General features: G+C 37.9%; 1 protein-coding gene across 1 annotated transcript in view; it reads left to right on the plus strand.

Annotated features, from left to right (window-relative positions):
* The window catches only part of itga10 (integrin, alpha 10), a 39,711-nt gene that overhangs the window by 1,068 nt on the left and 10,931 nt on the right, over positions 1 to 27,712 (plus strand). The window contains exons 2-8 of the mRNA XM_079240847.1: positions 11,163 to 11,274; positions 11,401 to 11,510; positions 11,602 to 11,690; positions 14,609 to 14,723; positions 14,825 to 14,952; positions 15,537 to 15,685; positions 25,951 to 26,101. Coding sequence (XP_079096973.1) covers positions 11,163 to 11,274; positions 11,401 to 11,510; positions 11,602 to 11,690; positions 14,609 to 14,723; positions 14,825 to 14,952; positions 15,537 to 15,685; positions 25,951 to 26,101 — 854 coding nt within the window. The remainder of the gene's footprint in view (positions 1 to 11,162; positions 11,275 to 11,400; positions 11,511 to 11,601; positions 11,691 to 14,608; positions 14,724 to 14,824; positions 14,953 to 15,536; positions 15,686 to 25,950; positions 26,102 to 27,712) is intronic.

A 27,712-nucleotide genomic window follows, 5' to 3' on the forward strand; every position in this document is an offset into this window, starting at 1 on the left:
CTGATGATGAGTCTAAAGAACAGTATAATGGAAACCAATCTGACATAAATGGGCAGAAAATGAACAGGGAGAGAAAACAAGGATCTGGCAATGAACAAAGGAAATTTTCATGAAATAATGTAAAAAAAAAAAAACAACAGGCAAGTACAATTACAAACTGGAGGTCAAGTGAAGAGATATAGAACACAACATTCTTAAAGTCAAAGACGAACAAAAACATCAACAAAAAAGCAAAGCAGACCACCGCAACATTAGCTACAGGTCAAAAGTTAACAAAGGCATCGTGAAACCACAGATGCCTTATATATGTATATATGTATATATATATATATATATGTATATATATATATATATATATATATATATATATATATATATATATATATATATATATATATATATATATATATATGTATATATATATATATATATATATATATATATATATATATATATATATATATATATATATATATATATATATATATATATGTAAGGATATAAGGATTGTGTTTGTATTTACATTTTATATACAACCCCAATATTTTTGGATAGAGGGTTAAATGTATCCACTTCCAAAAGGTTAGTAGTTCATCTCTTGTTACAGCTGACTGACCTTGGCAGCTGTGAAACAGGACCATGTCGATCATATCAGCTCTTTCCACTGGTTAGGTCTAAAGTTCCTGTAATAAGGGTCTTGTGCCGTGTGTGTTCTTGCTATGGAGCATAAAGATCAGCTGCCCTCCAGCGCTCATGTTCACTGCGGCAGACCAGCCTCAAACACCTCATTGAGTCTCCCAAGCCAGAAAGAAAGTGAACAAAAAGGCTATTGTTGTCTACCACTGTTTGATAGTGAAACTGATAAGCAGTGGGCGACCTGCGGCGTGCAGGCATGAAGTAGAATAAAATCAACAGCCTGACAGATTGAGCTGTATGTTAAGGGTGTTCGTTTTCTTCATGCACCGGATGACAAATGGTCTCTGAAGTTAATCTGTAGATTGAACTGTTGGTATTTGAGGCAAATTGTCAAGTAATTATCCATGCTACTCCTTTTAATGCCGATATAAAAACTAAGGAATGCCAATGTATATACCTAAGGAACACTGAGGTACATACATTGCCTTATGAAGCATCTGGTTAGATTTTACATATTACTATGCATTATCTGTTAAAAACAAACGTGAACATGCTGCCGCATTTAGCTTTAAACTGTACAGTAGCCTATATGATTTCAGTGGTTTGTATCCGACGTGAGCATATAGGTGAGTGAGTATGCGTGTAATGTTAATGGTTTCACCAGAGCTCCCCTGATGCAGCCAGCAGGCCTCCCATGTCTGTTATGCTTTACTGAGATGTCAAACACAGGTGTGTGCGCGTGTGTTTGTGTTTAACTTTGTTTTAGCAGTCATTCATAAATCTATGCTTTTGTTCTTCTTTCTACCGTCTTGGATGGCTCTCAGTGTTGCTCCCCCTTCATTGTCCAACCCCATTCCCCACGAGAGGGTGACAAAGATGAGAACAGAACATGACTAAGCTAATGGAGAGAAAGCCTGTGAAGGAGGTGAAAGTGTAGCGGTGTGAGTGGGAAACATTATGAGTCATTTATCAATGATAAAAACAGACAGTAGAGACATCTCAGTGCAGGACATTGCTTAGTCAGGAGTATAGTTTAAGACTAAGAAATATACAAAAGCTTATTTTACATAAAAAATGTCAAATTAAAGTAATATTTATGCACTCCACTGTGCACACAGTAATAAACTCCATTTTCTCTTTGTATTGGACGAAATGGCAAGGACAGTTTTTTTTCCCTTAATATTTACACAAACATGACACACAATCACAACTAGGCCTGTCACAGTAACAAATTTTGCCATGCGATTATTTGTCGAAGAAATCATTGCAATAGACGATAATATTGCGCAAAGCGATTATTGTTGTTAATGCTATAATAATGCAAGTACATTGTTTCAAGGATCAACAAACTTAAATTTCTAAAGAACATTTAGCTCGATGTGCAGACTAGTTAATGCTCATCCACTCCCCAGCCTGCAAAAACTGATGTAACACAGTTACATAGTCTATGGTCAAGCTCATATAAGGGGACATGTTTGGACTTGACCAGTGTAGAAAGGTCAAATTTAATGTCTTTGATGGCCGTCAGTATGTAATTTTTCATGTCATTTTTAGAGTTGTGAAGTTGCCATTTATAACATGTATGTTCATCCAGGCAATTCACACTGGCTGTGAAATGTTTGCAACATTTTTCAAAATGTCACCTTTTCAACAAAATTAAAGAGCAGCGTTGCTTTACCGACCACGCTGTCTGAGTGCACACCATGTTGCACTGTCCTGTGTGTATTTATCTGTCGGTTTAACACCCCAGTGATCGTGGACTGTCGGGAATATGGAGCTAGCCTGTTTGTTAAGGTCTTTTTTTCCCAGCTGGGAAAACTGCAGTTGATGATTGTGTTTTAAGTGCAGATAGAAACTTGTTGTATTGCAATGTTTAGTTAATGTTGTCATAAAACAAATGCAGCACTCACTCACTCTTTCACCCAAAGTGAGAGAGTGAGCAAGTGTGAGAGAGAAAAGAAAGACAAATGAAAATGATTGCATCCGGCAAACTTATTGCGTGCATTTTTTTTTTCTTATCGTGCAATTAATTGACTTATTGGTTATTGCAACAGGTCTAATCACAACTATTCTCATCCAGCATCAGTAGCGCCCAGAAACAAACATGTGGTTGACAGAATCTGGGCTTAGTTTGGCATGATGAATTTGTGCCACCAGCTGTCATTGCAGTGAGTGGTCACACAGACTCACACAGTGTCTAACTAGAACCAGGCAAAGAAGGACAGGATAAGGAAAACACAGAACAGTGCTTTTGTTTGGTAGAAACTAGAGAAGAAGAAGGAAACAGCCTTGTGGTAAAGTTAGGGTATCTGCATGTGTGTTATAAAAGTGGGGGGAAAAATAAAAGGAGCAATTTATGGTTTATGGCAGAATGAGCGAATAGAAAGATGAAAGAGTAAATCAGTGGGAGGGGTTGTTATCAGAGGCTTGGCTTGTTGTGGTAAGAATTTAGGATTTGGAGTGTGGGTGATATTACCACAAGAGAAAACAGAAACTTTTTACTACAGTGTTTATAATATGGGCGGTGGGTGTAATAAAGTGGAGAATATCTAATTGCAGAAAGGCTGGAAAGATAGATTTGTATTCAGTCTGACAATGAAACAAAAGATTTACTATTCAAGAATTATTCAGCACTTGCTCATGCATGATGAAGAGCATTAACTTTCTGATTAGAATCATCTAGATACACAACTAATCCTCATCATATGGGGTTTAGATGTAGAATAAAGGAGAACTAGAAGCTAACATGGATCTGCATTGTACTGCACTAAATAGACTAACAGCTGTACAAGCTCCTATGTGAGGCTCTACTTGAGCAAATTGCTAATATTGCCAAGCTAGCATTGTGAGACTTTCTACGTTTCATCCCAATACTCCTTTAGTGCACTGTATGCAGTTACTGTGTCGTGCATGAATTTTGATAGATGGTTTGTTAGAATTGAACAAGTCCTTGTGTTGCACATAACACAGATTGAAATTCTGAATGAATAATAGCACAAGATTGAAAATTAGAGGCTCATCAAAGTAACTTGTCTTGAGGGAAAACATGAATGAGCATATGAAATTTCACAGTCACCCACCAGAGCAATCAAGTAAACTATAAATCACGAATGTTTTTCTCAAAGTCCCAGTGAAATCCAGTTACTGAAAAATCTCTGTATCAAGGTAAACTAAAAAACAGGCCTCCATAGCATCTCTAGAACTGTGAATCATCAGATGAATAAATCTGGACATGAGACAAAAGAGAAATTTGATGATGTTTGATGAGACTACCAGAAAAAAATACATGTGTGTGGAAAAGTGAAAGAACAGGTAAAAGAAACTACAGACTGTGAGAAAAGCAGGAGCAAATATGGAAAAGAAACAGCAAACATATCCAATTTCCCTCTAAACCGAGTGGAATCCCCCTCTGATTGTCCTGGACGAAGTAACTGTGTTTGTGTGCGTATGTTCGATGTGTATTTGTGGGAAAGTGTGCGAGTGGCTGGTGCATAATCACAGCGGTTGTGTTCCCTGCCCTAGAATTCTTTTCTTCAGTTAAATCACAGAGTTACAAGACAGAATATGCAATATATATATATATATATATACATTTTAGGTCAAGTTGAATTTATTTATAAACCCAGTTTAAAATGCAACATTACACACACCCTGTCCTACAGGACAACAGTGAACACACAAGTGGAAATCGCGAAAGTGGGCATGACATGATCCTTTCCATTCACTTAATTTGTAAACCTTGTACTAGATCAGCTTTGCACCCAGCTTAACTCCAAATATATTGGGAGGGTGGGTTGTGACCACACACTACTCCATTTCACCAGTCAGCAAGACACAGCAACTCAAAAAATTAATATTTTGACAAACAAGCTACATTTTTGAGCAAGGTAACATCTCAAATCCAGCCATACACATTCAACCCAGAATTGTAGTGCAGCTGGTACACACTGCCTTCAGAATCCGGTGATGTTGATGTAATGCTAACCAAGTTACTAAAGAAAAAAAGTGCATCAAACAAGAGTTGAGAATACTAAATAAATTGAGCTCTCTCTGTATAAAAACACTAAAACATTTTTTGGCTGCTGCTTAAAGTGATAAGGCATTGTGCGAAAAAGTGTAACACAAGCATTTGTACCTAATCTGTGAGAAACAAGCTTAGAGACATACAGCTCCAATGAGATCATCATACCAGGTTGAGGTTAATGCCAAATTCATGGTAGTCCCATCCATGCACACAAACCAGTTGGGACTCTATGGACTTGCACATGGTTTTAATATTATGATTTGGGTCCGCAGCTCTCCACGGATGTGCTTTTAATCATTTACTCTTTCACTAAAGCATTTTAGAAGTGTGAATAACAGCAATTATCTTCAAAAGAGGCTTGTATAATGATATTCTTCTCCCCAGTCTCTTGTCTGCTGCACACGAATGTGTATGTGTGTGTGTTTTAAAAGGAAAATGCACATATTATGCCTGGTTTATTACTTGCGGCACAAGGTCAGCCACAAAGGGACCAAGTGGACCCTTGTGGATTGGTGTGCATGACGAAATATAGGTCACACAGACCTTGTGCACAAGTGGATGCAAAAACCATGAGAAGGTCTTTGGGTACCAATCAGCTGTCCAAGTCGAGAACTCAGAATGGAATGGAGACCTCTCTTCTGCCATATATGCGCACGCTAAGCCCAAGTCCTCACAACAGGCAGGAATTAATGTTTTTGGTTGGAAACAGTGTTGAGAGGCGGAGTCATCTGGTAAATAGGGTGGTCGAGACCTCAGTGTGTGTTGTAAGAGGAACTATAATCACCTTACTGGCCTCAGGCCTTGGTTTATGGTAGTTAAGAGGGAAATTTGGACAAAGGCAATCCAGTGGCAGCCATCCATATGCCTCTGGAGACTCACTCAAAATCTCTGAGAGAATTTACATATAGCAGTGTTTCTCAGTTCTGGTCCTCAGGCCCCCCACCCTGCCTGTTTTAGACATGGTCCTCCTCCAAAGCACTTGAGTCAGATTATTGAACTTCCTCATCAAGTGCTTATCAGCCTGTTAACAATGTTAAAGGTTGCCTATGAAACATGCAGGGCAGGGGGGCCTGTAGACCGGAATTGAGAAACACTGACATAGAAACAGTGGCCACGGCCATGACATCTAACTCTTCTGTGCATCACTGTCAATGGATTACTGGGAAGAAGCTCTGTGACCCCAAGAACATTCAACAACTGATCCACAGCTATCACAGAAACAAGCCACACAGGGCAGACTAACTATTTTAATAACTGCGAGTTAAAACTGATATTTTTCTTGTGTCATTATCCAACAGCTGGGCTGAGAGAGAAAGAATCATTTTCAAACTGGATGAGGAAAATTTGACAAATTGATTGTGATGAAAGCATTGGCAACCCCTGACTTGTATGCTTACTTTCATTTTTATCATTTTTCATTAAATCTTTGATTTAATCGACTAAATTTTTTTCTCAGTTTTTCAGCAATCTCCGGTTTGAGACCTTTGAGCACAGTGTCAGTGCACAGGTTCTCCCAGGGGGCAGAAGGTTTGTTTCCCCAACCGGTCCAGATTCAGCCAGTCTGCCAAACTTAGTGACAGTCTCACACACCTGGTGGACATAATCACCTGAGGTCTCACCTGGTCGCTGTTTGCAGGTGAAATATGAATGATGTTAACATTGACAGGAAAGCACGGCGGACCAAATCCTTGATGGCAGCTTTGTAAGCAACATTTCTGGAGTGGGATTTTGTGCCCTGGCTCGGCTCGACTTCTGACCCAGATAAAATAGAGTTAGGCTGCAGGAGCTGACAGTCTCTGAACCAGTGGTCTAAGTTTTTTCCTGCTGAGACATCTCGGCCTCTCCCCAGGCGGCACCATTCTCCTGCCAGTGGGAGTCTTGTTGAATCAGAGGGCCAAGGTGGAAAGCAGTCGAGTGTCCGGGTCAGTGGAGGCCCCCCAGGAGCGTAAATTATGATTCTAACCTAGCTGAAGCAGCAGTTCTTGACAGCATGTATGTTGAGAGACAGAGAAGTTAGTTACAGCGGCGGTCTTATCAGTCATAGTCTGTTCTGTAAAGCCGCTTGCTCTCACTCTGCCTGTAGTCACATACAGTAAGTAGTGACTTAGTAGTAAACTAAGTTTTTTTCCCCCATGCATTTCTGAGTTGCCCCAGTCAGACCCCTTACTTATCATTTAGCTCCTTTCTCTATTGTTACACTTCACGATTCCTAAAACCATCGTTCAGAGTGACCCCAGCAGGAAAAATGATCAGATTCCATTCACTCAACACACATCTCCACACACCCGCTCCCATGTGCACGAACTATAAAGGAAAACACTTCACCCCGAGGAAGAGCTGCTGGTTCGCTTTGTACCATGTAGCTACCATGGTTAGGAGTTCCTAAAATTTAGACTGTAAAACATCTCCACAGAATTCGGGTGTTCTGACCCACCTCGACCGGCCCATTCCCCCTAACGAGAGACCCTCCCACGCGCAACGTGAAGGATATCCTAAAGTTCCTCTGGCTTACCGGTTCGCTTCCCTCAAACGAACCTGTTTATGCTCCCCCTATCCGCTTCTGCAAAGCGAACCCGTGAGCAGAGCCTCCAAGCCCAGCAGCTGCCCTGACAGAAAAACACACGCCAACAGCCAAGGAACCCAGCCAGGAGGTCCTCCTTGAAAACGGAGACTGAGATTCTCTCAGGTTGATCAGACACCCTGTTGCAGACTTCCAGACTGACGGTCGCAGGAGCTACTTCTGACACCAAATTGTTGTGGAAAAAAGTCTGTCAATGACGAGGAGTCTGGTTCTGAAGTAAAAAAGATTACAAAGTTTATGGAACAGAAAATAAGAACAGAACAGAATAATACAAATTGCAATTTGTACAGACAGTTCAAAGGTCCAATGGGGCGGAAAGTCTAAAAATGCTCGAAAGAGTTCAACACAAAACTACTTTTTAAGCCCTCGCCTACAGTACGTCAATTGCATGTCATAAATCTATGTTATTCTAAACAAGAAAATGTCTGTTGTTGCCTAAAAAGTTAGGTCAGACTGACCTCTACGTTAAAATCTCCCTAATGGCACAAAGGTAAAACTCTTCAAAGAAAGACAGTGTTCTAATTAATCAGATCTCAGATGTCTGAATGTAGACATCTCAGGGCCTCTACATATTTGCTATGACTGTAGGGGGAATAAGCAGACACCGTGTAACTAACCTTAAGTCTTAAGTTCATCATGACCTTTTCAGAAAGCCCACAAAGCCATAATCAGAAATAAATATATGCTAAGGACTATGAAATATATGAAAATCTAAGTTAGAACATAAAATTTCCACAACACAAACAGGAACCAAAAAGTCTCTTAAATGGCGTCTGATATTCATTACCAAAACATAAGCACATTAACCCTTTGAACCATAAGCATATTTAACTCAAAATTGCATTATTTTAGGAAAATTATGATATATCTCAGCAACCACAAAATGCATTTGAATACTTTCAATGTTATATTAAAGCAGTCATTCTCAAACTGGACACTGGACAAATTTGTTAAAAAGTACTATTGGGAAATGATGATGAATCAACAAGAGAGATTTCAAGTAATAAAAAAAAAGAGGAGAATATAAGAGCAAATCTGTCTCTGCTTGACCAGGTAACGGTCTAGTAATAGCAATAATCAGTGGTGGGTAATAAAGAGACCACAGTCTTTTGTATCAAAATATTATCATCTGATACTATGAAGTCTGGAACCAAACAAGTTCCAACAAAGAAAAGCATCTTGGTAACTTTAGATATAAACGACCCAACTATTATATAGAGCAGAGCTGTTTTACTAAAGCAGCTTCCATCTCACTGAAAACTTTGCTCACCTGAAGAAGTTTGCAGAGATTCCCGGTTTAAAACGTTTCTCAGTAAAGCAGGAGAAACGTATAACGTATAACAACACTGACATTATTGACACGGTTGTAACTATAGTTAACTACAATACAGCCACCAAACTAACAACGTATTTCTTAGTATGTTTCTTTGGTTCATGTGACGAGAAGGGAGCTTGAGATGATTGTCATCGATGAAAAGGGGGCCTTGTAGAAAAAGTTTGGGAACCACTGTATTAAAGGAAACACTAATGAGAAATGACTACATGTGTAAAATAAAGTGTAAAATAATACTAGTGAAGAAAAGGCTCCAAATTTGGGATCTTTAGGGCTCTAATTGTTATTACTTGCAATATTTCCTCATGTTGAGAAGTCCCAGTGATGTATATACCACAGCGAGATTTAGAATGAGTTGCCCATCATTACACTCTTCACACAGCTTAAAGGGTTCACGAGCACTTTCCAGAATGAAGTTACCATTAAATGGAAAAAGCAGGGAGCTCTTCAGGAATCTAAGCTGCAACATATGTCGTCATTTGGGAATCATCACTTTCAGATGACCATTTAATGCTTTGTTTTTGTAAAATACGGGTTATTTCAGAGAAGAGGGTCAAAAACTGCAGTCAAGCTGGGAAATCCAACGCAGGCCAGACTGCTTTTAAAGGAAACAAATTTTTCACATTTATGTTTATTTTATGGTCATAAGTGGCATCAGATGGAATTCAGTTCGGACTGAAGATTAAAATACTGAAATCAAAAACAAATCTGAAAGTGTTTAGTTAAAAGTGGGCTTACTGGACCTCTTCTGCCTACAGCTTGTCTCGGCTTGTGGCTGGCGGCTCAAAGCCACATTAGCTGTTACTAAAAAAAAAATCCAAAACAAAACAACACATTCATATCTGGAGGGTTGGTGCTGGATTTTATCAGCTCTGGCGACAGACCCTACCTATCCTCACCACAACAATCAATCACAGCTAGAACAGGCCAGTCCAAAACGGCCTGTGGCTCAGTTGCATTGTGGGTAATTCATGCTTTATGTACTCAAGAGGATTACTTACTACAAACAAATTAGGAGGATAATACTTATTTTAACTGTGTATCAAATTTTAAACTGTCCATCATAGGGTTGATGAGTTATGGAAAAGCAGCGATGAATCAATGAGGCAAAAACTTGACATATGAATGAAGAATGGTTTAATTTCCCAAAACATGTCTCATTTTTGGTCCAGTATTTAGTGTCAAACTAATTAGCCTCGAATATCTTTGCTCTGGTCAGAACAAACTGTAAATAAATGTATGGCAACATTTTGGTTCAGCTTAATGCTGACTGCTCAGTAACGTGCCTTCCACCCTCTTGCTTTCAGTCTCCCAGTGCATATGAAGGGTAGGCTTGTGTGTCATAACAGGGGGCTTACTATACTCTTCAGTTTTTCTAGCCCACACCCTTCCTTGCTTTGCTTTTTCTCTTTTCTGCCCTCTCCGTCTTCCCCCACAGACTGAACTCCTTTTTTCTTTAGAGGTTGCCTTTAGTCATTTTGTTTATCCATCTTTTTGACCCCCCTAACTCCCCTCTCATAAAATAATAATCTGACTCAGCACTAGAAGGAACCACAGTTTTGTATGTTCCAACTTGATATTGTGACTAGTTTTTTACTCATTTTAATGGCTGATGAAAAATGTTTTTGTGTTTTGTTTGTTTAACTCTGCTTTAGAGAAATAAAAATTTGCTTTCCGTCTATATTATAAATAGGAATTTATCAAGAGACCCCAAATTACACAAGTAATTTTTGATCTAAGATTTTTTGCGTATTTGTTTTTTTTTTTTCCACAAAAATAGTGTCACAAAGCGTGTTAATCTGCATTCATTGAGAGGTTGTGATTTTACTTTTTGGTGAGTCAAATGTTTCCCTTGTTTCTGGTCAGCATGTTAAAATAAGTAGAAAATTGCTGGCTGCAGTCTAAAATTTCATATATTAGAATAAAAAAGGTATCCCTTTTTCTTTATTCACCCTGAAGAAAAAACTAAGTGCATATCTATTCTTAAAAAGCTTTGAACGAATCTTAAATGGGCTTGCAAAAACACTGGCATTTTTCCTATCTTTGCATCACAACCTGTCAGCCTGTTAAAAAGTTTTTGTTGGGATTTTTTGTAATTAACTTAGTCAAAATCGGTCAAAACAGTTTCAACTAGTGAAATGAAAAAAGTTTTTAAATAATGTAAAAAAAAAAAAAAAGAATGATATGTATTTGTCCTACCTTTTGAAACAATTATAGCTGCAAATCTTTGAGTGTTTTTCTTTATAAACCAGGCTGTCTAAGTAATGGGAGTTTTATCTGTTCTTCAAAGTAAAATTGCTCCAGGTCCTTCAAATTGTTTGGTTCTGCTGATGTGTAGAAATCTTTAAGTCAAGCCACACTTGATCAATTGAATTGACCTCTCAACCTTGACCTGGTCATTGCAGAGCTTTTACATATTTCAACCTAAATCACTCAACTCTGGGTGTCTTGAAAAAGATTTAACATATTTGGTATCTTTGCTCAATGTCCAGGCACTCTGTGAAACACATCAATGCTTGACTTCAACTTGAACATGTGTTTATGTGTAACCTGTGTAATACTTCAACTTTCTTTGTTGCATCTTCCAGAGTTGTGTCAGTGTTTCAATATTGATGTAAAGCATCCACGCATCTTCACCGGCCCAGAGGAAGCCTTGTTTGGCTTCTCTGTCTTACAGCATGATGCAGAAGGAGAGAAATCGTAAGTGTGTTTGAGGGAAAAAATGTATTTTACAAAAAGGAGTAGGACACTAATTATATATATATATATATATATGAAAGAAATTGGCTCATGTGAGGATGAATTCTTAAATCCATTCTGTTAAAGGATGCTGGTTGGTGCTCCATGGGATGGACCACCCAACAACAGGAAAGGAGATGTGTACAAATGTGTTATAGAAGATGTGAAGAACTCAGACTGCACCAAAGTTAATCTTGGTAATCAAGATTAAATATCCTGAACTAAATTAACTTCTCTACATTTTCTCTAATGTAGTGCTGAGTTTTTCTGTCTGTCTGCCTGTCTTAGGTGAAACTGCTCTCCAAAACATATCTAAAAATCTGCGAAATTCTCATCTGGGAATGACCCTAACACCAAACTCCCCTGATGGCTTCCTGGTAAGTTGTTTTTAGGTACTCAAAATAAGGATTTTGAGTATGCTGCATAAGCACTGGTAGTGTGTGGGAGCCTGAAGGGAAGTGGTTAGACCAGGTTTGTTTGTTTGGTAGAATCTCGATGAATCAGCTCTCTTGTTGTTTCTGTTTAACTTAAAGCTGGGGTAGGTAATGTTGGGAAGCTAGCAAGATTTTAAAGTGGTAGCCTGTCTTGGCTCCTCCCCCTCTGGTTTTGCTCCTTGCGCGATGCTTTTATATTTGCAGCTTTTTCCACCAACAATTTTCTCTTTCTCAGCTATTTAGCGGGAATACACACAGTATTATAGCATATAAACTGAGCCTGGAAATCCTTCCTTCATTTTTCAGCCACGTTTGCCTTCCGAGTATCTTCTTCACTACCTTGTATTTTCATGCTAACACACTATTTATTTGCAGGCTGTGGCTATCAGGTATGCGCTGTGAGAGGAGGAGAGCCGGGAAAAGAAGCTTACAAAATATAAGAAATGAACAACTTTATTTTGGTCCAAACCTTTGGATTAGTCAGACTTTTTACAGATTTACAGTAAACTGAGGGGTCTAATTATATTTCTTATTGTTCATTATTACAAAATGTATAGACTACAATCAGGACGGGGAACAACTTCACCCTGAGTAAAAAAAAAAAGTCTCTGAGCAAGATAACCTAGTATAGTTTAAGATTTAACCACTTACGGTTCATATATCTTTCACCTCTTTCAACTCCTTTTTGAGACTCATATACAAATTTACAAGTTAAATAGAAAAAGTAATGACTATCTTACAAAAGCAAATTCCTCTATGTACCCATGGACCAGATCTTTTATCAAAATTATTAAAATGGCTCAAGTTACCTTTTCTCTGTTGCAAATTCTAATTAAAGAAAAGAAAAGAAAAAGTGGTCATGCAAATGTTGCAGTGCTGTCCAACAGTAACTTAAAGACTACCACAAGCAGCTACACAGACTAAACTGAGTGACATATGATTTGCTTCCCTAAATTTGATAATCTTTAGCTTGACTTGTCCCTTGACCCACAATTGGATAAATGGATGTATGTTTGACTTTTTAAAATTGTTTCGATTTTACTTATCTGGTTTGCGGTACATCATTACATAATTCATATTATTGACAAATTTATTAATATTTCTTGAATAATGAATAAAAATAAACTTTAAATATTTATTAATTTAAAAAAAACAACTGGTAATCATTTCAAATCTTAGAGACTATTTCTGTTTGCCAGGTAAAAATTATAAATAAGAATTTGTTCTTGATATTTTGCACTTTAAAATTAAAGTTAAATAAAATAATTTCCCAGGGTCTAAATGTGTCTTTGAATTTTCCTTTTGAAAGTCTTTAAACACAGATATACTCTTTTTTTCTGTTTTTTCACTAATACTCACTTTTTTTTTTTTATCACCTGGAACCAGAGAATGTTTGTTATTCTTCTTGTTGATTGCAACAATTGAAATTCTTACAGAAATTGTTGCTGATAAATCTTTTTAAATTAAGTCTTACAGCTTTTATTTATGTAAAATTTTGGCTGAAAGTTTACTCAGAGTTTGGCCAGATCTTACAGGCCATATATCTGTGCTGTAATACTACACTCAGTGATCTAATTTAGCTTTAAGTACATTGATACAGTTCATTGTTGAGTATCTAGAAGTCAAACTACTTAAGTCTACAAAGCATTGTTTTAAGTTTCAAGTTCATATTTCTGATAATCTTTTTTTTTTTTCCTCTCCAATTTCTAATTTATCTAATGATGAAGCTTCTGGTGTGCAGTCGAACACACTGCTGCATTAGCCAGGAGGCAGCAGTGTATGTGTCGAGCAAGTGCGCTTGCGTGTTTTGGTTTCTGCAAGGTTTTTAGAGCTACTTTGGGTGTGGAGTCGTGTACAGTTCACAAACGCTTGCCAGCTAAGGCCACTTTAATGTGAGTGTGTCTAAATGTGTGCGTGTGTCCATGAGTGTTTATGTTAACCCCAGTGGTCAGGTCTATAACAGGATTGGAATGCGTCTCCAGCCTTTTGTTAATGACAGACTAACCAAAAGCCATAGCACCTCTTTTGCTTTTCTCCATTTTCTCCTTCCGTGGTTTTTTCTCATCTCTCTCTCCAGCTAGTCTTCCCTGCCTGTCTGTGTGCCTGCGGAGAAACCCATCCATAATGACAGGGCGAGAAAAACCAGGATGTTTCTCTTTCTACCATTCTACCCCCATTTCACCCCACTTTCAGTCTCCCTCTTTTGTCTTTCTATAGCTGAATTTATCTTTTATCTCCTCCCTTCACATTCTCCTCTCATTCTTTCCTCTAAGTAGGAAAACCAAATATACAGTACGCTTTGAAGACAGAAATATTTTTATAGGATGCCCCCTCAACCCCCCTACTCACCCAGCCTACATTTAGCACAATCAGATTTAAATTGCTTTGCTGGTTTTGTGTTCCAGCTCTGTTAAACCACTCTTGACAACGGTGACTGCCAGCATGTCAACAATGGTCTCCCTCTCTCTGTCTCCCTTATTTTGTCCTCAAAACCACACTGTTGTAGTTTTTCCATGACTTATTCCCTCTTATGACTTGTTTTCTTTTTGTTCCCTTCTGCTGTTGTGTGTGTATGTGAGAGTGTATGGGACTCTCAGCCACTATAGTGTGTGTTTAAACTCTATAAAAACAACCCAAACGCCACATCTTTCATGCAGAACAGAAATGTTTGGAAATTTATGTTTATGTTTTCTTGTTTTTAACTTGTAGCACTGTGATATTTTGTTTAAAATGTAAAGTACGTTATAAATAAAATGTATTATTATTCTATAAACTTCTCAAATTAACTGTAGATGCTCCTGAACTTGCTTCAGATGTAAAACAGTTGCTGTAATGTGTTCATGTGTGCTTCTGTATGGCAGGCATGCGCTCCACTTTGGTCACAGGAGTGTGGTACATCCATGTTCAGCACTGGCATCTGTGCTTCTGTCAGTGATGATCTAGAACCAAGAGAGACCATCGCTCCAACTGTGCAAAGTAACCACACATTTGCACTCTTTATACACTTAGGCAAAGAGACGTGCAGCTGAAGCCTGCTTTAACCGGCTGAAATAATTGTAAACTCTCTCATGTGGCAGGGTGCTCCACATACATGGACATCGTTATCGTGCTTGATGGCTCCAATAGTATCTACCCCTGGTATGAGGTCCAGAACTTCCTCAGCAACATCCTCAGCAAATTCCACATAAGCTCAGACCAGATGCAGGTACAACTGCAAGTCAACATGTGTTAGCTCTGCCTGTAAATATTATTTACATTAGTAATGGAAACTTGTGGGTTTGAGTTTCAGTCAGTCAGCCTCTCACTGAAGTCTTTGGAAGGCCTTTGCAGTTGCCCAGCACAGGAAAACAAGCTAGTCCCTAGAGTGAAAACACGAGCAGTGACATTTTAGACGAAATATGTTAAAGATGGCCAGAAATGACTGAAATAATGAATTACTGAAATAATGTGAAGGGACATGAGTGCTGGAGGTTGAGGAGGAATGGAATTTGGAGGGAAAGTGTGTGGGGGCATTATTCTGAGCCACACAACAAGAGGAGTGAGAGGGGTTTAAGTTATGAAAAGGGAGGGTGGGGGGTAGCAGGCAATGTGAGGTGAAGAGGAAATACCTCTGGTTTTTGAATGAATTCAAAAATTCCCCAAGTGTGCTGTTTGCTTTAAGAACAGGATACTTCAAGAGATAGTTCATTCTGGAAACACACAACTCAGATTCTGCTTCCCATAATTATCTGCAAGTGTAAGCATGAGCGTGTGGCATTGTTGTAATGCTTGTTTTTTGTGTGTATCCAGGTTGGCATACTGCAGTATGGTGAGGTAGCAGTTCACGAGTGGTCTCTGAAAGACTACCAGACCACACAGGAGGTTGTGGAGGCGGCCAAGAACATCAGCCGACAGGAGGGACGAGAGACGCGCACTGCATACGCAATCCAAATGGCCTGGTATGCCTGTCAGTCACTATTAGTTACTGATCTTTAGTCTAAAACAGTAGATTTGGCCAGTAAACTGGAAACTGTCTTGCCATTTAGCTTTTGGCATAACATTCTTTGTGGTTTGTCTCTAAATATAACACTGTACAATTTGTAGCAATACTGACAGGTTTATTTTCTGAGTGCACGTTCTTTTCTCTTTGCTGCAGGCTGTTTTTAATCTATGTCCTACTAAGATGAAGAAAAAATTAAACACTGACATATCTCCATATGAAATGCATCACCTGTTGTGGCTTCACATAAAAAATTCTGTTATTCTTGTTTTATAAAGGAAAGCCTATGCAAAAGAGTATTAATGATCAGAGATGCTAGCATTTTAAAACTACCAAAATTGTCAAATCTGACTAAATTCATATCTCTGCACTGTGGAGAGAAACCCAGAAGTGCTAGAGAACAAATTCTGCATACCGTAGAAAGGTCAACAATAGGACTTAAAAGTGCAGTGTGCAACAAAATTAAAAGGGTAGTTACAGAAAAATGCAATATACCAATTGTGTTTGGTATCTAATACCTTTACTAAACTAACTGTCAGAATAAGACATTTATATGTAATTGCAGCTGGAATGTCAAACTATTTTTGCTATGGTGCCTCTGGATGGACAAACTGTGTGAATTGAAAGCCCTCCGAGCTATAAACCTTCAGTAGACTTTGTTTTATGGATGTTAGAGCACCATTTGGAAAAATTGTGTCTTAAAAGGCATGTAAAAGATATTACACATGTACACAATTATGAAGTAGTTACCTGTGGTGCAGTCATTACAGAACCTGAGGCCACTGGGTCCAGCTAAAATGAAAAAAAAAACATATTTATGTCAGGAATGATCTTAGTCACTAAACGGCCATCATTGTTTACAAAAGTGCTTGGCATTTGAATTTCTATGTCCATCTTTACCACTAGATGTCCGTCATTTTTACATACCGTACCTTTAAGTGCTGGGCAATTTTGATTGGTTGTTGCGTTGTTAGTTAAATTCGACCAAACCAAAACACTCAGACAGTCACAAACTGGTCTACAAAATAGTTTATTATATAAAATCACAAAGTTGTTTGTTTGCTCTTACATACTTATGCTCCATTTTGCTTTTCCAGTGTATTGTAGTAAATGGAGAGTTTCTGTGTTGTGTTAGTTATTAAATTGCTGCAACACAGCGTGATCTTTGGAGAAACAATCTCAGCTTAGTTTCTGAAGACAACAAAAGGAAAAGAAAAACCACAGTATAAATCTGCCAATTCCAATCCCTCTCCTGCAGAAGAATTGTACAAAATGACGTGGCGTTCGCTATGCTGAAGCATTTTAAGCCTCTGTATTTGACATATTGCACATTTGCATTCATCTTTACACATCTAAGTTAAACTCTGGCCAATCCAGTTCTTATACAAACAAAACCAAAACAAATTTCAAGCTAGGAATGGCAAACCCTCGAATATCACTCCACAACCATCAGTATGCTACAATAATCTTATCAGTTAGAGACGCATATTATTTCAACAATAGAAATAAAAAATCACACAAAAAGTATAACAGACAGTGGGATGGATTTGAATAAATAAATGACTAGATGATGACCTACCTCTTCTACAGTAGAAATGTACAACAGGGAGGGGTATGGTAACCTACAGAACTTGCAGGGCAGGAAGAAGGAATCAGGTAGGACGGACTTATCACTTAAAGTGGAGTGCAGTAATAGATCCCTTCAAGTATATCAACGCTTAAACAGATTTTGTGTTATTATAAACCAAGATTAAGATGATCCCAATTACACTTAGAAATTTTCAAAGGAAATATTGTACAACGCCAGTAACAACAAAGTTATGATTAGTTGACCTTTAAGGTCCATGTTGCCTCAGTTGCCCGTACCTGCCGATATACTCTCTACAACACCAAGAGAATCAGACTGTACCTGACAGAACACACGACTCAGCTTTTGGTTCAGGCTCTAGTCATCTCACGCATCGATTACTGCAATTCCCTATTGGCAAGTCTGCCTACATGCTCCATTAAACCTCTGCAGATGATCCAGAATGCCGCAGCGCGTCTGGTCTTTAACCAACCCAAACGAGCTCATGTCACTCTGCTGCTAATAGTACTTCACTGGCTTCCGGTTGCAGCATGCATCAAATTTAAAGCTTTGCATCTGGCTTACAAAACAATAACTCAAAAGGCTCCCATCTACCTTCACTCCCTAATCCACTCCCTCTCGACGGCTACATTCCACCAGTGAAAGACGACTTGTGTTACCACCAATACTTGGGACTAAATCACTAGCCAGACTCTTTTTCTCTGTTGTGCCACGATGGTGGAATGATCTCCCAAACTCTGTCCGCTCTGCAGAGTCCCTGTCCACTTTAAAGAGCAAGCTGAAGACTCAGATCTTCAAGGAGCACTTCAACACTTAGCTTAGCTGTATTTGTTGGAAAGTTGGAGAACTTAGCCCAGTTCTTTGCAACAAACTTTATGGTATTAATTCTTTGTATTATAACATAGGTGATATTGTGGGGTAGGAAGGGAGTAAACAACAACAAGCTGCGTCCAACTGGACAGTCCACTAGCACCTTCCTACGATGTCCTCTACTGTTTGATTTCGTGCTTGTGTTGTTCTCACTCATATGTAAGTCGCTTTGGATAAAAGCATCTGCTAAATGACTGTAGAATAGTTGTTAGTTGTTAGATATAAAAACAAAATGGAACACAATTATTTGCTTGTCTTAAACTAATATTTGAGAGTGGTCATTTCCCCCCCTTTTTTTCTTTCCCAGTGGTTACCTCAAGATAACGACTTAATTTTCTCGTTATCTCAAGATCACGACGAACATTTTCTCGAGATCATGGGATAATTATCTCAGTATCACGGCATAACCAACTCACTCTCAGCTTCCGTAGATTTATAATAGAACACAGATGGTATATTTTATGTGGAAAGTGACACATTTTACTGTTCCATTAAAAACCAAAACATAAGATAATTTCAAATTTGGTGACAGTGACATCACAAACGATTTGTGACTGAATTGTATCCCCTTGACTTTTAACTATTTTTATGTGATTCTGGTGAGTGAAGAGACCAGTTGTTGGACCTAAATGGTCCCTCTTCTCTTTAAGCTACAGGAAGCAACATCCAAACAATATCAAATTTCAATTTATCTGAGCAAACAGTGGTTTTCTACTGTGCTTTAGTCCCTTTATTTATTTTTTTTAACAGTTTGTTTATTAATTTTCAATTTTACATATTAAAATCCACAATTGTACAGTATTGTAGAATAACATTGTCATCTCCCACCCCAACATGGAACACAATAGAACACGATATCACTCTCATGTTTACACATAAATTACATAAGATTATCAAACAGAAAATACACTTTACACATATGGTACCTTAAACTCAAATTAAAGTTCTCGCTCATTCCACATGCCAATTACATGTCCATACTATGTCCATGTACATCCTATGACATTGATAAAGTAACAAAACAGCTTTACACCTCCTGTAGAAAATGACCAATATTTGTCTTATTAATGTAATTGGTAAATGGCTTCCATATTTCTTCATATACATCTAATTTGCTTTTAATAAAGTATGTTATTTTTTCCAGGGCCATACATTGTGCCATGGACTTAATCCAAACTCCAATAGTCGGTTAAGCAGGCTTTTTCCAGTATAGAGTTATCATTCTTTTAGCCTGTAATGCTGAAAAATCTATAAATTTTCGCTGCTGGTGTTTCAGTTTAAGGTCCGCTGGATTCCGGTGTAACAAAATCATTCTTGCATCTAATGGGATATTCAGTGGTAAAATTATCTTTATAGTATTGATCACTTCCCTCCAGAAATCTAAGATTGTGCTGCACTACCACACACTATGTATAAATGTCCCCTGAGCTTCTCTGCATTTAAAACACATCTGGGGTATTTTTATTGAGTCCGTTTAATTTGACCTGGGTTATATATGTCTGCATCAACCAGTTATACTGCAGTAACTTTAAGCTAACGTTACCTGATTGTCTCTGGGAGTTAACTCAAATTTGTTTCCATTGATCTACTGATATGTCCCCTATCAGGGCCATCATCCATGGTTCAGGTTTGGGGATTATTGATTCTTTAGACCCGTATGAAAGCCAATTGTAGAAAACTGATATTATTCCTTTATTATTGCACTTCTTAGTAATTAATTCCTCTAAAGAAGAGACCATTGGCAACTTCACGGACTGGTTTTGCCCTGATAGAATAAAACTTCTTATTTGTAAGTATTTAAAGAAGTGTTTTCTTAGGATACCAAACTTAATAGATATTTGTTCAAATGACATCAGAGTTCCCTCCTCAAAGAGATCACTAATTTTACTCAGTCCTTTTTCAGCCCATAATTTAAAGCCCGAGTCCATCTTGCCTGGTTTAAATAATGTGTTGCCCCAAATGGGGCTAAACTGGGATAAGGAGTCAGCTATGTTAATGTACTCTTTAACTCTTTAAACATACAGCAATCATGTTGTGAACAATGGTGTGACTGTTTTCAATCGCTTAAACTTATCTGAGTATATGTACATGTTGAGTGATTTAGTCCATTTAAATTAGCTTTGATTCATAGAACAAAGCAGAGTTTACAGATCATGCTCACATATGAGTTACATAGCCTTTGACCTTTAATAACTATTTCACAGATTAAGATTTCAATTTAACAGTTGTGCCTTATTTTTTTATGCGGTTCCACCTGTGAAGATCGTGGACTCGGGATTTGACCAAATCCCGTTGTGCACAACACGTGAAATTATCAGGAATATCTCTAAAATCACTCCTCAATGTGTAGATGCAATTTTCCAGATTGCTGAAACTCCGCATATCTTTACTTCTGCTCTTTTTACACCCGCACATCCCTGACCAGTTGCTAATTAATTGTTCAGCACAACTTACTTTTCCAGACTTCTGTTGCCCATGTCTCTCTTTTTAAAAATGCGTTACTTCCGTCATATTAAAAAATAAGCTAATATGATTCATAAATTGGGCTAAATAAAATTTAAAAATACATTTTTTTTTAAATTTGATATGTTTTCTATGTTCTGTTGTACATAATGTATTATTGATAAAATTGCAATATGGGAATTCTTATCCAATTTTACTCTGCACTCAAACTTCTTCCAGGTTGTACTTACAGATCAAATTGCATTACGCTTATAAATAGAAAGTAATGGTTAACCATTTTTGGTCTTCATTTATTCTGAACACATATGTACAATAAGGACGAACCCATAAGTGGCACTTTGAATTTTCACTTTTGTTTAATGCCGTTCAGTGTTTGAATGCCAAAAATGTAATCAATTGACCAATGGTCCATTACAACTGGGTAGCAAATCAAAGCAGACTGGAGCATTCCTGCAGCCTTACATCAGTTCAACAGCCAAACAACAGGACTAAACCTTCAACATTGCGCCTGAGGGCACACTGTGCCCCGAAACTGACTTTACATGAAACATAAGTCATTTCATATGAGGGCCAGAACTAAACAGAAAGTATATTGGCAGGATTATAAATTGGTAACCCGAGTCTAAATAAACCGGTCTACAAGTTGAGGCTCTACTTAATGAAAAGTCTGAATATATCTCGTGTTTGGAAATAAAATTCCAGCTTTATTAAAGTCATACCCAAATAGCATACCACACCCAGACTTTATGTGTGGCCATAACTGCCATTTTGGGAGTGATCTGCTTTTATACACATATACACATACAATGAGTACACTAACACACAGCCACAGATAATTGGAGAGTTCCTGTTTTCCGGCACATTTAAAGGTAAAAAGTTGGACAAGTTTAGGAGAAACATTGAAAGGGTAGTTGAAAAGCAGTGGCTGGAAATGGAACCTGTAAAAGATACAACTGTGGCTTTGAAAACACAGCAATGAGAAGACCAGTCAACACACTGTGCTATTTAGCCTTCACTGTCACTCTTCTCACCCTGCCAGATGGCAAGTCTGAAGATTTAATGGCTCAAATACAAACAAGGAAAAAAAGATGTTTGGATCACAAAAGTGAATGTTATCTCATTCACTTCAAGTTTATGTCAGATTTTAAAAAAAATCATAATAAATAAATACATAAAATAAAAATACAGCTAGAGTGCAGAGCAAGTATTAATAATAGATTACATCTTACGGTGTGACTGAACTTCTAAATACATATCCACCTCTGCTCAGATGTACACATTTGCAGATGGATAGATAGCATCACTGGCACTGTGAGGGAAAAAATGACAGGGTAGAAAAACAGTGAGATTAGCTGAGCTGGTTTAGTTGGCTGCTGGCTCAGCACGCCTGCAGGTGTGGCATGGCCTGGTCAGCCAAGAAGAGGTCCTGCAGCTGTAAAAATACACCCAAAGACACGTACAGTACACGCAAGTACAGACATCAAGGACTCATGCTTTACTCATTACATTAATGTATGCTGCCTTTTAAATGTACCGGTATTCTCAGTGCAAGAATTTACGGCATTTACTCCCAGACCTCTTAACCCCAACTTTAACCCTTTCATTGCATGTTTGACATTTAACCTTCACCCTAACCTTGTCCTTAATATAAACTTAACAATCAACCAAGAATCAATAGATTCTAAAGCGAGGACATATACAATCTCTTCTCTATTCCACCATGTCGGCTTTTTTTAATAATCAGATTTTTGTTCCGCAGGTCACTGCAGATATACAGAGGATTATAGCTTTAGAATTAACAATCCTAAATATATTGATTGTTTTACTTCAACTTGATTGACATCTTGACTGAGACTGCTAGAAAGATGGCATGATGGGTATTAGTTCATCATAATAATGAGTCTTTCACACCAAAACTGGTAGAAACAATCCATACCAATCTTCTGAAAAGAAAACGGAGCATGTGTTCACCTGAATGGACTGCTGTTTTAAAATATTAATTTAAACATAGGAAAATAACATGATTTCTCTCAAATGTGTTTTGGGGAATAATACTACTTTAGATAAGTCCCATATGGGGGCTAAATAATTTAAGTACACCATTATTCACATACATAAAAGACTTTCAAAAGATTGGTTTATGGTGGGTATTTGAACTTCCTCTCATGGATTTGACCTGAACATAATATCCCAAAAGTCTTAAAAGCAGCTACAAGGTCACACAGTGAACCTTTCTAACACTCACCACATTTTACAGTTTACTGTAGCGTCTGGCAGTAGATAAGGCAAGCTGAACTAGGCTTTTGCAGATGTCTATAATCCAGCGAAAAAGAAAGTTTTAAGTATCTGTAACATTATCATCATTTCAGGACAAAAGTACATTCTTACTTTCATCCACATGTAAGAGGTCTTTTCACAAAAATTCCAGTTTCAGAAGTGTACAATTAAAATGTGGGTAGACCTTCTGTTCAAATATAGCTTGTCTTTTAGGGTGTTGATTCACATGGGAACAGTATTTTGATGAACTGAAGTCATATGAACTTGGTCGTCTTTATTGGAGTTGTGTTTCTACTGTGGTCAAAAACAGACAAACCAAACAGTTGTTCTAAAGACTATACTGTAATGTTTTTTTTCTACACTGAGGCGGGTAGAGTGGTGCATGGGTTATTCAGCTAGCTGCAGTCTGGAATGCCAACACTAAATGTCACTAAATCCTGAATACTTCTCCTTCATGTTTTAAATAAGCTGATTTTTTTTTCAATCTTTACCTATTTGGATTGCTTAAATTTTGTCATAGATGTCTTTTAACTTCCTTCTGCTTTGCTAAAGTGTAGTGACAGATACCTAAGTTAAAATATTAACATGATAAAATGATGTAGTTTCATAAGATGTCACAGCAAATTGGAGACAAGAGTGATGAGTGAGATGCAACACACACGGCAGTCATCCTGCCTGTAGCCATATGTCCATAATTTATCTCTAAACCCAGTGACACAGCTTTTGGGAAATTGAAAACAATTGTTTTTTGCCACATGAGCAAACAGAATGTTTGAATGCATCAACTTACTAACTGGTCCTAATTGAGGCCCACCTAATATTAAAACATGGCAGAGCCCAACACAGTAAAATAAAATTTAGTCTATTGTGTTAGATAGAGAAAATAGGGTAAACAAAAGGTGACTGGTACTGGTTGCATGAACGGGGCAATGATATGGTCACTAGCCTGCTTGTCAGCAGCTCTCCAACAATCCTCAGCATTTCACTTCTTGGCACTCAAACACAGCAAGTCCAGTCAGTGTTGTTGAAATCCAGGTTTTTGTTTTGAAAATGGGATCCTTGAAAGCAGAAATGTACAGGTTTTTCATCTGGTGCAATGAAGTTAATTCAAACTTTTACCCAAGATTTGGTGGCATTTCATCAGACTTTCTTTGGCAGCTGGCTGCCAGTATCTACCAGGTGAAGCTCTTTATCTCAAATTGGAGGAAGTACCCACCAAGCAGCCATTCAACTGTGATATGTCATACTTCAGGACACCACGGTGCTGCTTCCAATACATATACCACATGCACTGTCTCTGCTTGAAATGAGTCCAGGTTTTTAGATAAAATAAGGTTTAATGGAAATACTCTTCACACTTAGCTAATAGAAAGCAACCTGATACTTATACATACATAACAGTATGTATGCTGACACAGTTTTCCTGAGCACTTTATTATTTTCAAGGGCTTAATGTAATATCCTTATATAAATAGCTGGCTGTTTGATTTTGTGTTTGCGTTGTTCTTACTCTCATATGTAAGTCGCTTTGGACAAAAGCGTCTGCTAAATGACTGTAGAATAGAATAGAATAGAATAGATGACAGTAATACTGCAAAGTACAATTTGAATGCAGACATGTCGACTGCTTTATTAACATGAAAACAACCCCCTACACCAGGGTTAGCCACTGATGTCTTTATTGCTCCACCCGTCTGAGACACTCTTACTCACCCACACACAAAAGTATACAGTCAGACCGCTGGGTTGTATCATTACCACACTGCTGTGACTCCATAAAATAAGTTGTAAATATAGCCAGCCCTCCCAATTAGCTCCACTCACTTTCTCTGCTCTTTCATCTTTTCTTCCTTTGTATTTTATTTTCCACCCATTTGCATCTTTTTTCCTCCCTCTTCATTCATCCGAATTCATCTGTGTTTGCCACCTGTTTTCCTCTGTTATCAAGTTAGGTGTGACACTGGTTTATAAAATTGTAATTATTAACCACATTGCAGAAAACTTCACACTTACACTTGACTAAATTTAGCTTTATTCCAGTTATTTCCTCCCTTTTCTCCCTCTAATGTGGTTGTTGTGTATTAACGCTTTAATAGTTCATCTGTTGCTGCGTTTTCTCTCATCTTCATCATTCTTTCCTTCTTTTATAATTTATTTTCTATATTTTACCTTCTCCTCTCTGGTACAATTCTCTTTTCCTTCCCTGGGTCCTATGTAATTGGCAGACTGCATAGAGGAAATGGTTGTTTTTAGCTCTGAGCTTCTTGTGGCTGACCATAATGTTATATTTAGGCAAGGGCTGCAGTTAGGCTAGAAAATGACTGAGATCACTTGCAGTGACTATTCTATCGCTTACACTGCGTGTGTATGTGTTGTGTGTGTGTGTGTGTGTGTGTGTGTGTGTGTGTGTGTGTGTGTGTGTGTGTGTGTGTGTGTGTGTGTGTGTGTGTGTGTTGGTCTGAGGCTTACCAAACTTACTCAATGATTGAAGCGGGTCCCAGTGAGAACAGGTTTCCTGCAGACAAACAGGGTGTGGCTTGAGTATGGTCAAGCATTTGTCATTTAGGTCTCTTCTCTGGTTCATAGCACAACTGGAAGGGAATGCATAGATGTGGCTGCTGTGTGCAATGACACATGCATACTGCGTGCAGTGACCAGTTTGAGTCAACTGGTAGCTGAGGTATGTGTGCCACTAATAAAGTTAAAAAGCCCAGATTTGTCCTGGATCTTTATATCATACAAAATGGGAGAAACTCAAATAATTTGTTTCAGGGTTTAAAAAGCTATTCGTTTTCTCAGAGAATTTCATACTGTATGTTATCTCACAGAAGACGTTTATTAGACTTTTCAAGAACTCAAGGGGCTGGATGCTCATTAGTTTCCTCAATTTCACTTGTTTCATACTTAAATTTTCGTTTTCTTTTTCTCTTCTGCTTCCTGTTTCAAATTAAGCTCAGTTCAATAGGTTCGGCATAAGAGAATTACATATTCTTTAGATTTATCCGTCCCATTTTCTGTTGTTGTAGCACAGAGGCATTCAGCGCTGAGCGTGGAGCGAGAGAGGGCGCCACCAAGGTGATGATTGTGGTTACGGACGGAGAGTCACATGATGGGGAGGAGTTGCCAGATGCTCTGGAGGAGTGTGAAAGTAGGAACATCACCAGATATGCCATTGCTGTGAGTAAATTTTCACAACTATGCACAAGTGTAACTCTGAAATTTTCAAACTGCTTATGCCTCATGGCAATTAAATTGTTCCCTCAGGAGCTCCTGATTTTTTCCCCCTGACTAGAAACACTTGTGGCAAACTCATAAACAACTAACCTACATAATCAATAGTGTCTACAGAGATTCACTGAAATTTCTTACAAAAATATGTATTAACAAATATGTTTTCAAAACAATAATATAGGCATATATAAAGTGTATTGTACAGAAGTGTATACACCCACTACATAGTACCACACTGTATCACTACCACTCCAAAATAACTTTTTAAAATTACTAAATGAAACCCCCTGGATCTACTAAAATAGCCAACTAGGAACAAAATTTCCTGACCAGCCCCACCCCTAAACACATAGAAAACACCCTGAATGGTAACATCCTGACCAGTAAGTAATGCAGAGACAGACAGTTTCAGGATCCCACATGAAAAGCTTGGGAACCTTAAGATCCTGCTGGAGCTACAGAAGAAGAGAACATGAGCCAAACATGTAGGAAGACTAGGAAATTGCAACTGTAAGAGATCACTCACACTGATTTGAAAGCAGCTGGAGTCCAGGTATCATGTGAAAAGCAAACACTTATGTATAATAATGACTGTAGGTTAGCAACAGTAGTATGCATATGTGTGTGAATGAAAAACACACTGTACTGCCGAACTTTATAGAAGCACTAAAAATGTGTGGATGAAGAGGCTGGTAAATAAGGCTGTAAAAGAAGTCAACATTCTGCACCAAAGCTATGATAGAAAACAGATCTTATCCCATGCTTCTTTCTCATTATTATTATGCTGTGGGAAATTAAGTGCGCCATGCTTCTGATACAATGACTTTTGTGTTTGTGGTGTCCAAAGAGTTGCTAACAGTTACTTTGAACATGATTATCAGTATGCAGGTGTAGAAGCAGATCTGTGAAACAGTATTTGAAGTGTAACATGACAAAATAGAAGTGATAAACAATTATAGTTTAAGTTTTCCCTGCTCACCATCTTAGAGTGTCAGCATTCTGACATGTGTAAATTAAGTCTACATCTGAGGGTGGCTGGGGTTATTTTCAGCTGTGAAAACATTTGTCCAGTACTACAAGATACAATGTGAAGAGAAGATGACCAAACTTACTGCAGTAATTCCAAAAACAGAAGGAAATAAATTCATTGATCTATCAGTCACTTGTTGCAATATTTTACTTAAAGCTGCAGAACTCAGCCTGTAGTGATTTACCATGTGGACACCATCTGAACTAATATCAAGTCAATCCATTTGGGAAAATGTCATTAAAATAGTTGAAAATTCAAGAGCAACACATAGTCATATCCTTATATCTCATAATGATTAATCCATCCATCTGTTTTGATGCTGTTGTTAAATTATTCAGACTTATTATTGAAAATGGGCACCAAAGGTGAAATTCTGTGTGTCCATTTTATCATAGTGTAGCTGCAAAAACAGATTTTTTTGTTGTTGTTGTTGTTTGTTTTTCATTTAAAATTAATAAGTTGTTTTAAAGGAAGTATAACTGGGTCTGATTTCTGAGCATCCTGGTAACATGGAGTAAACTACTTTT

Source organism: Telmatherina bonti (assembly GCF_933228915.1).
Source record: "Telmatherina bonti genome assembly, chromosome: 5".
NCBI classification, from domain to species: Eukaryota; Metazoa; Chordata; class Actinopteri; order Atheriniformes; family Telmatherinidae; genus Telmatherina; species Telmatherina bonti.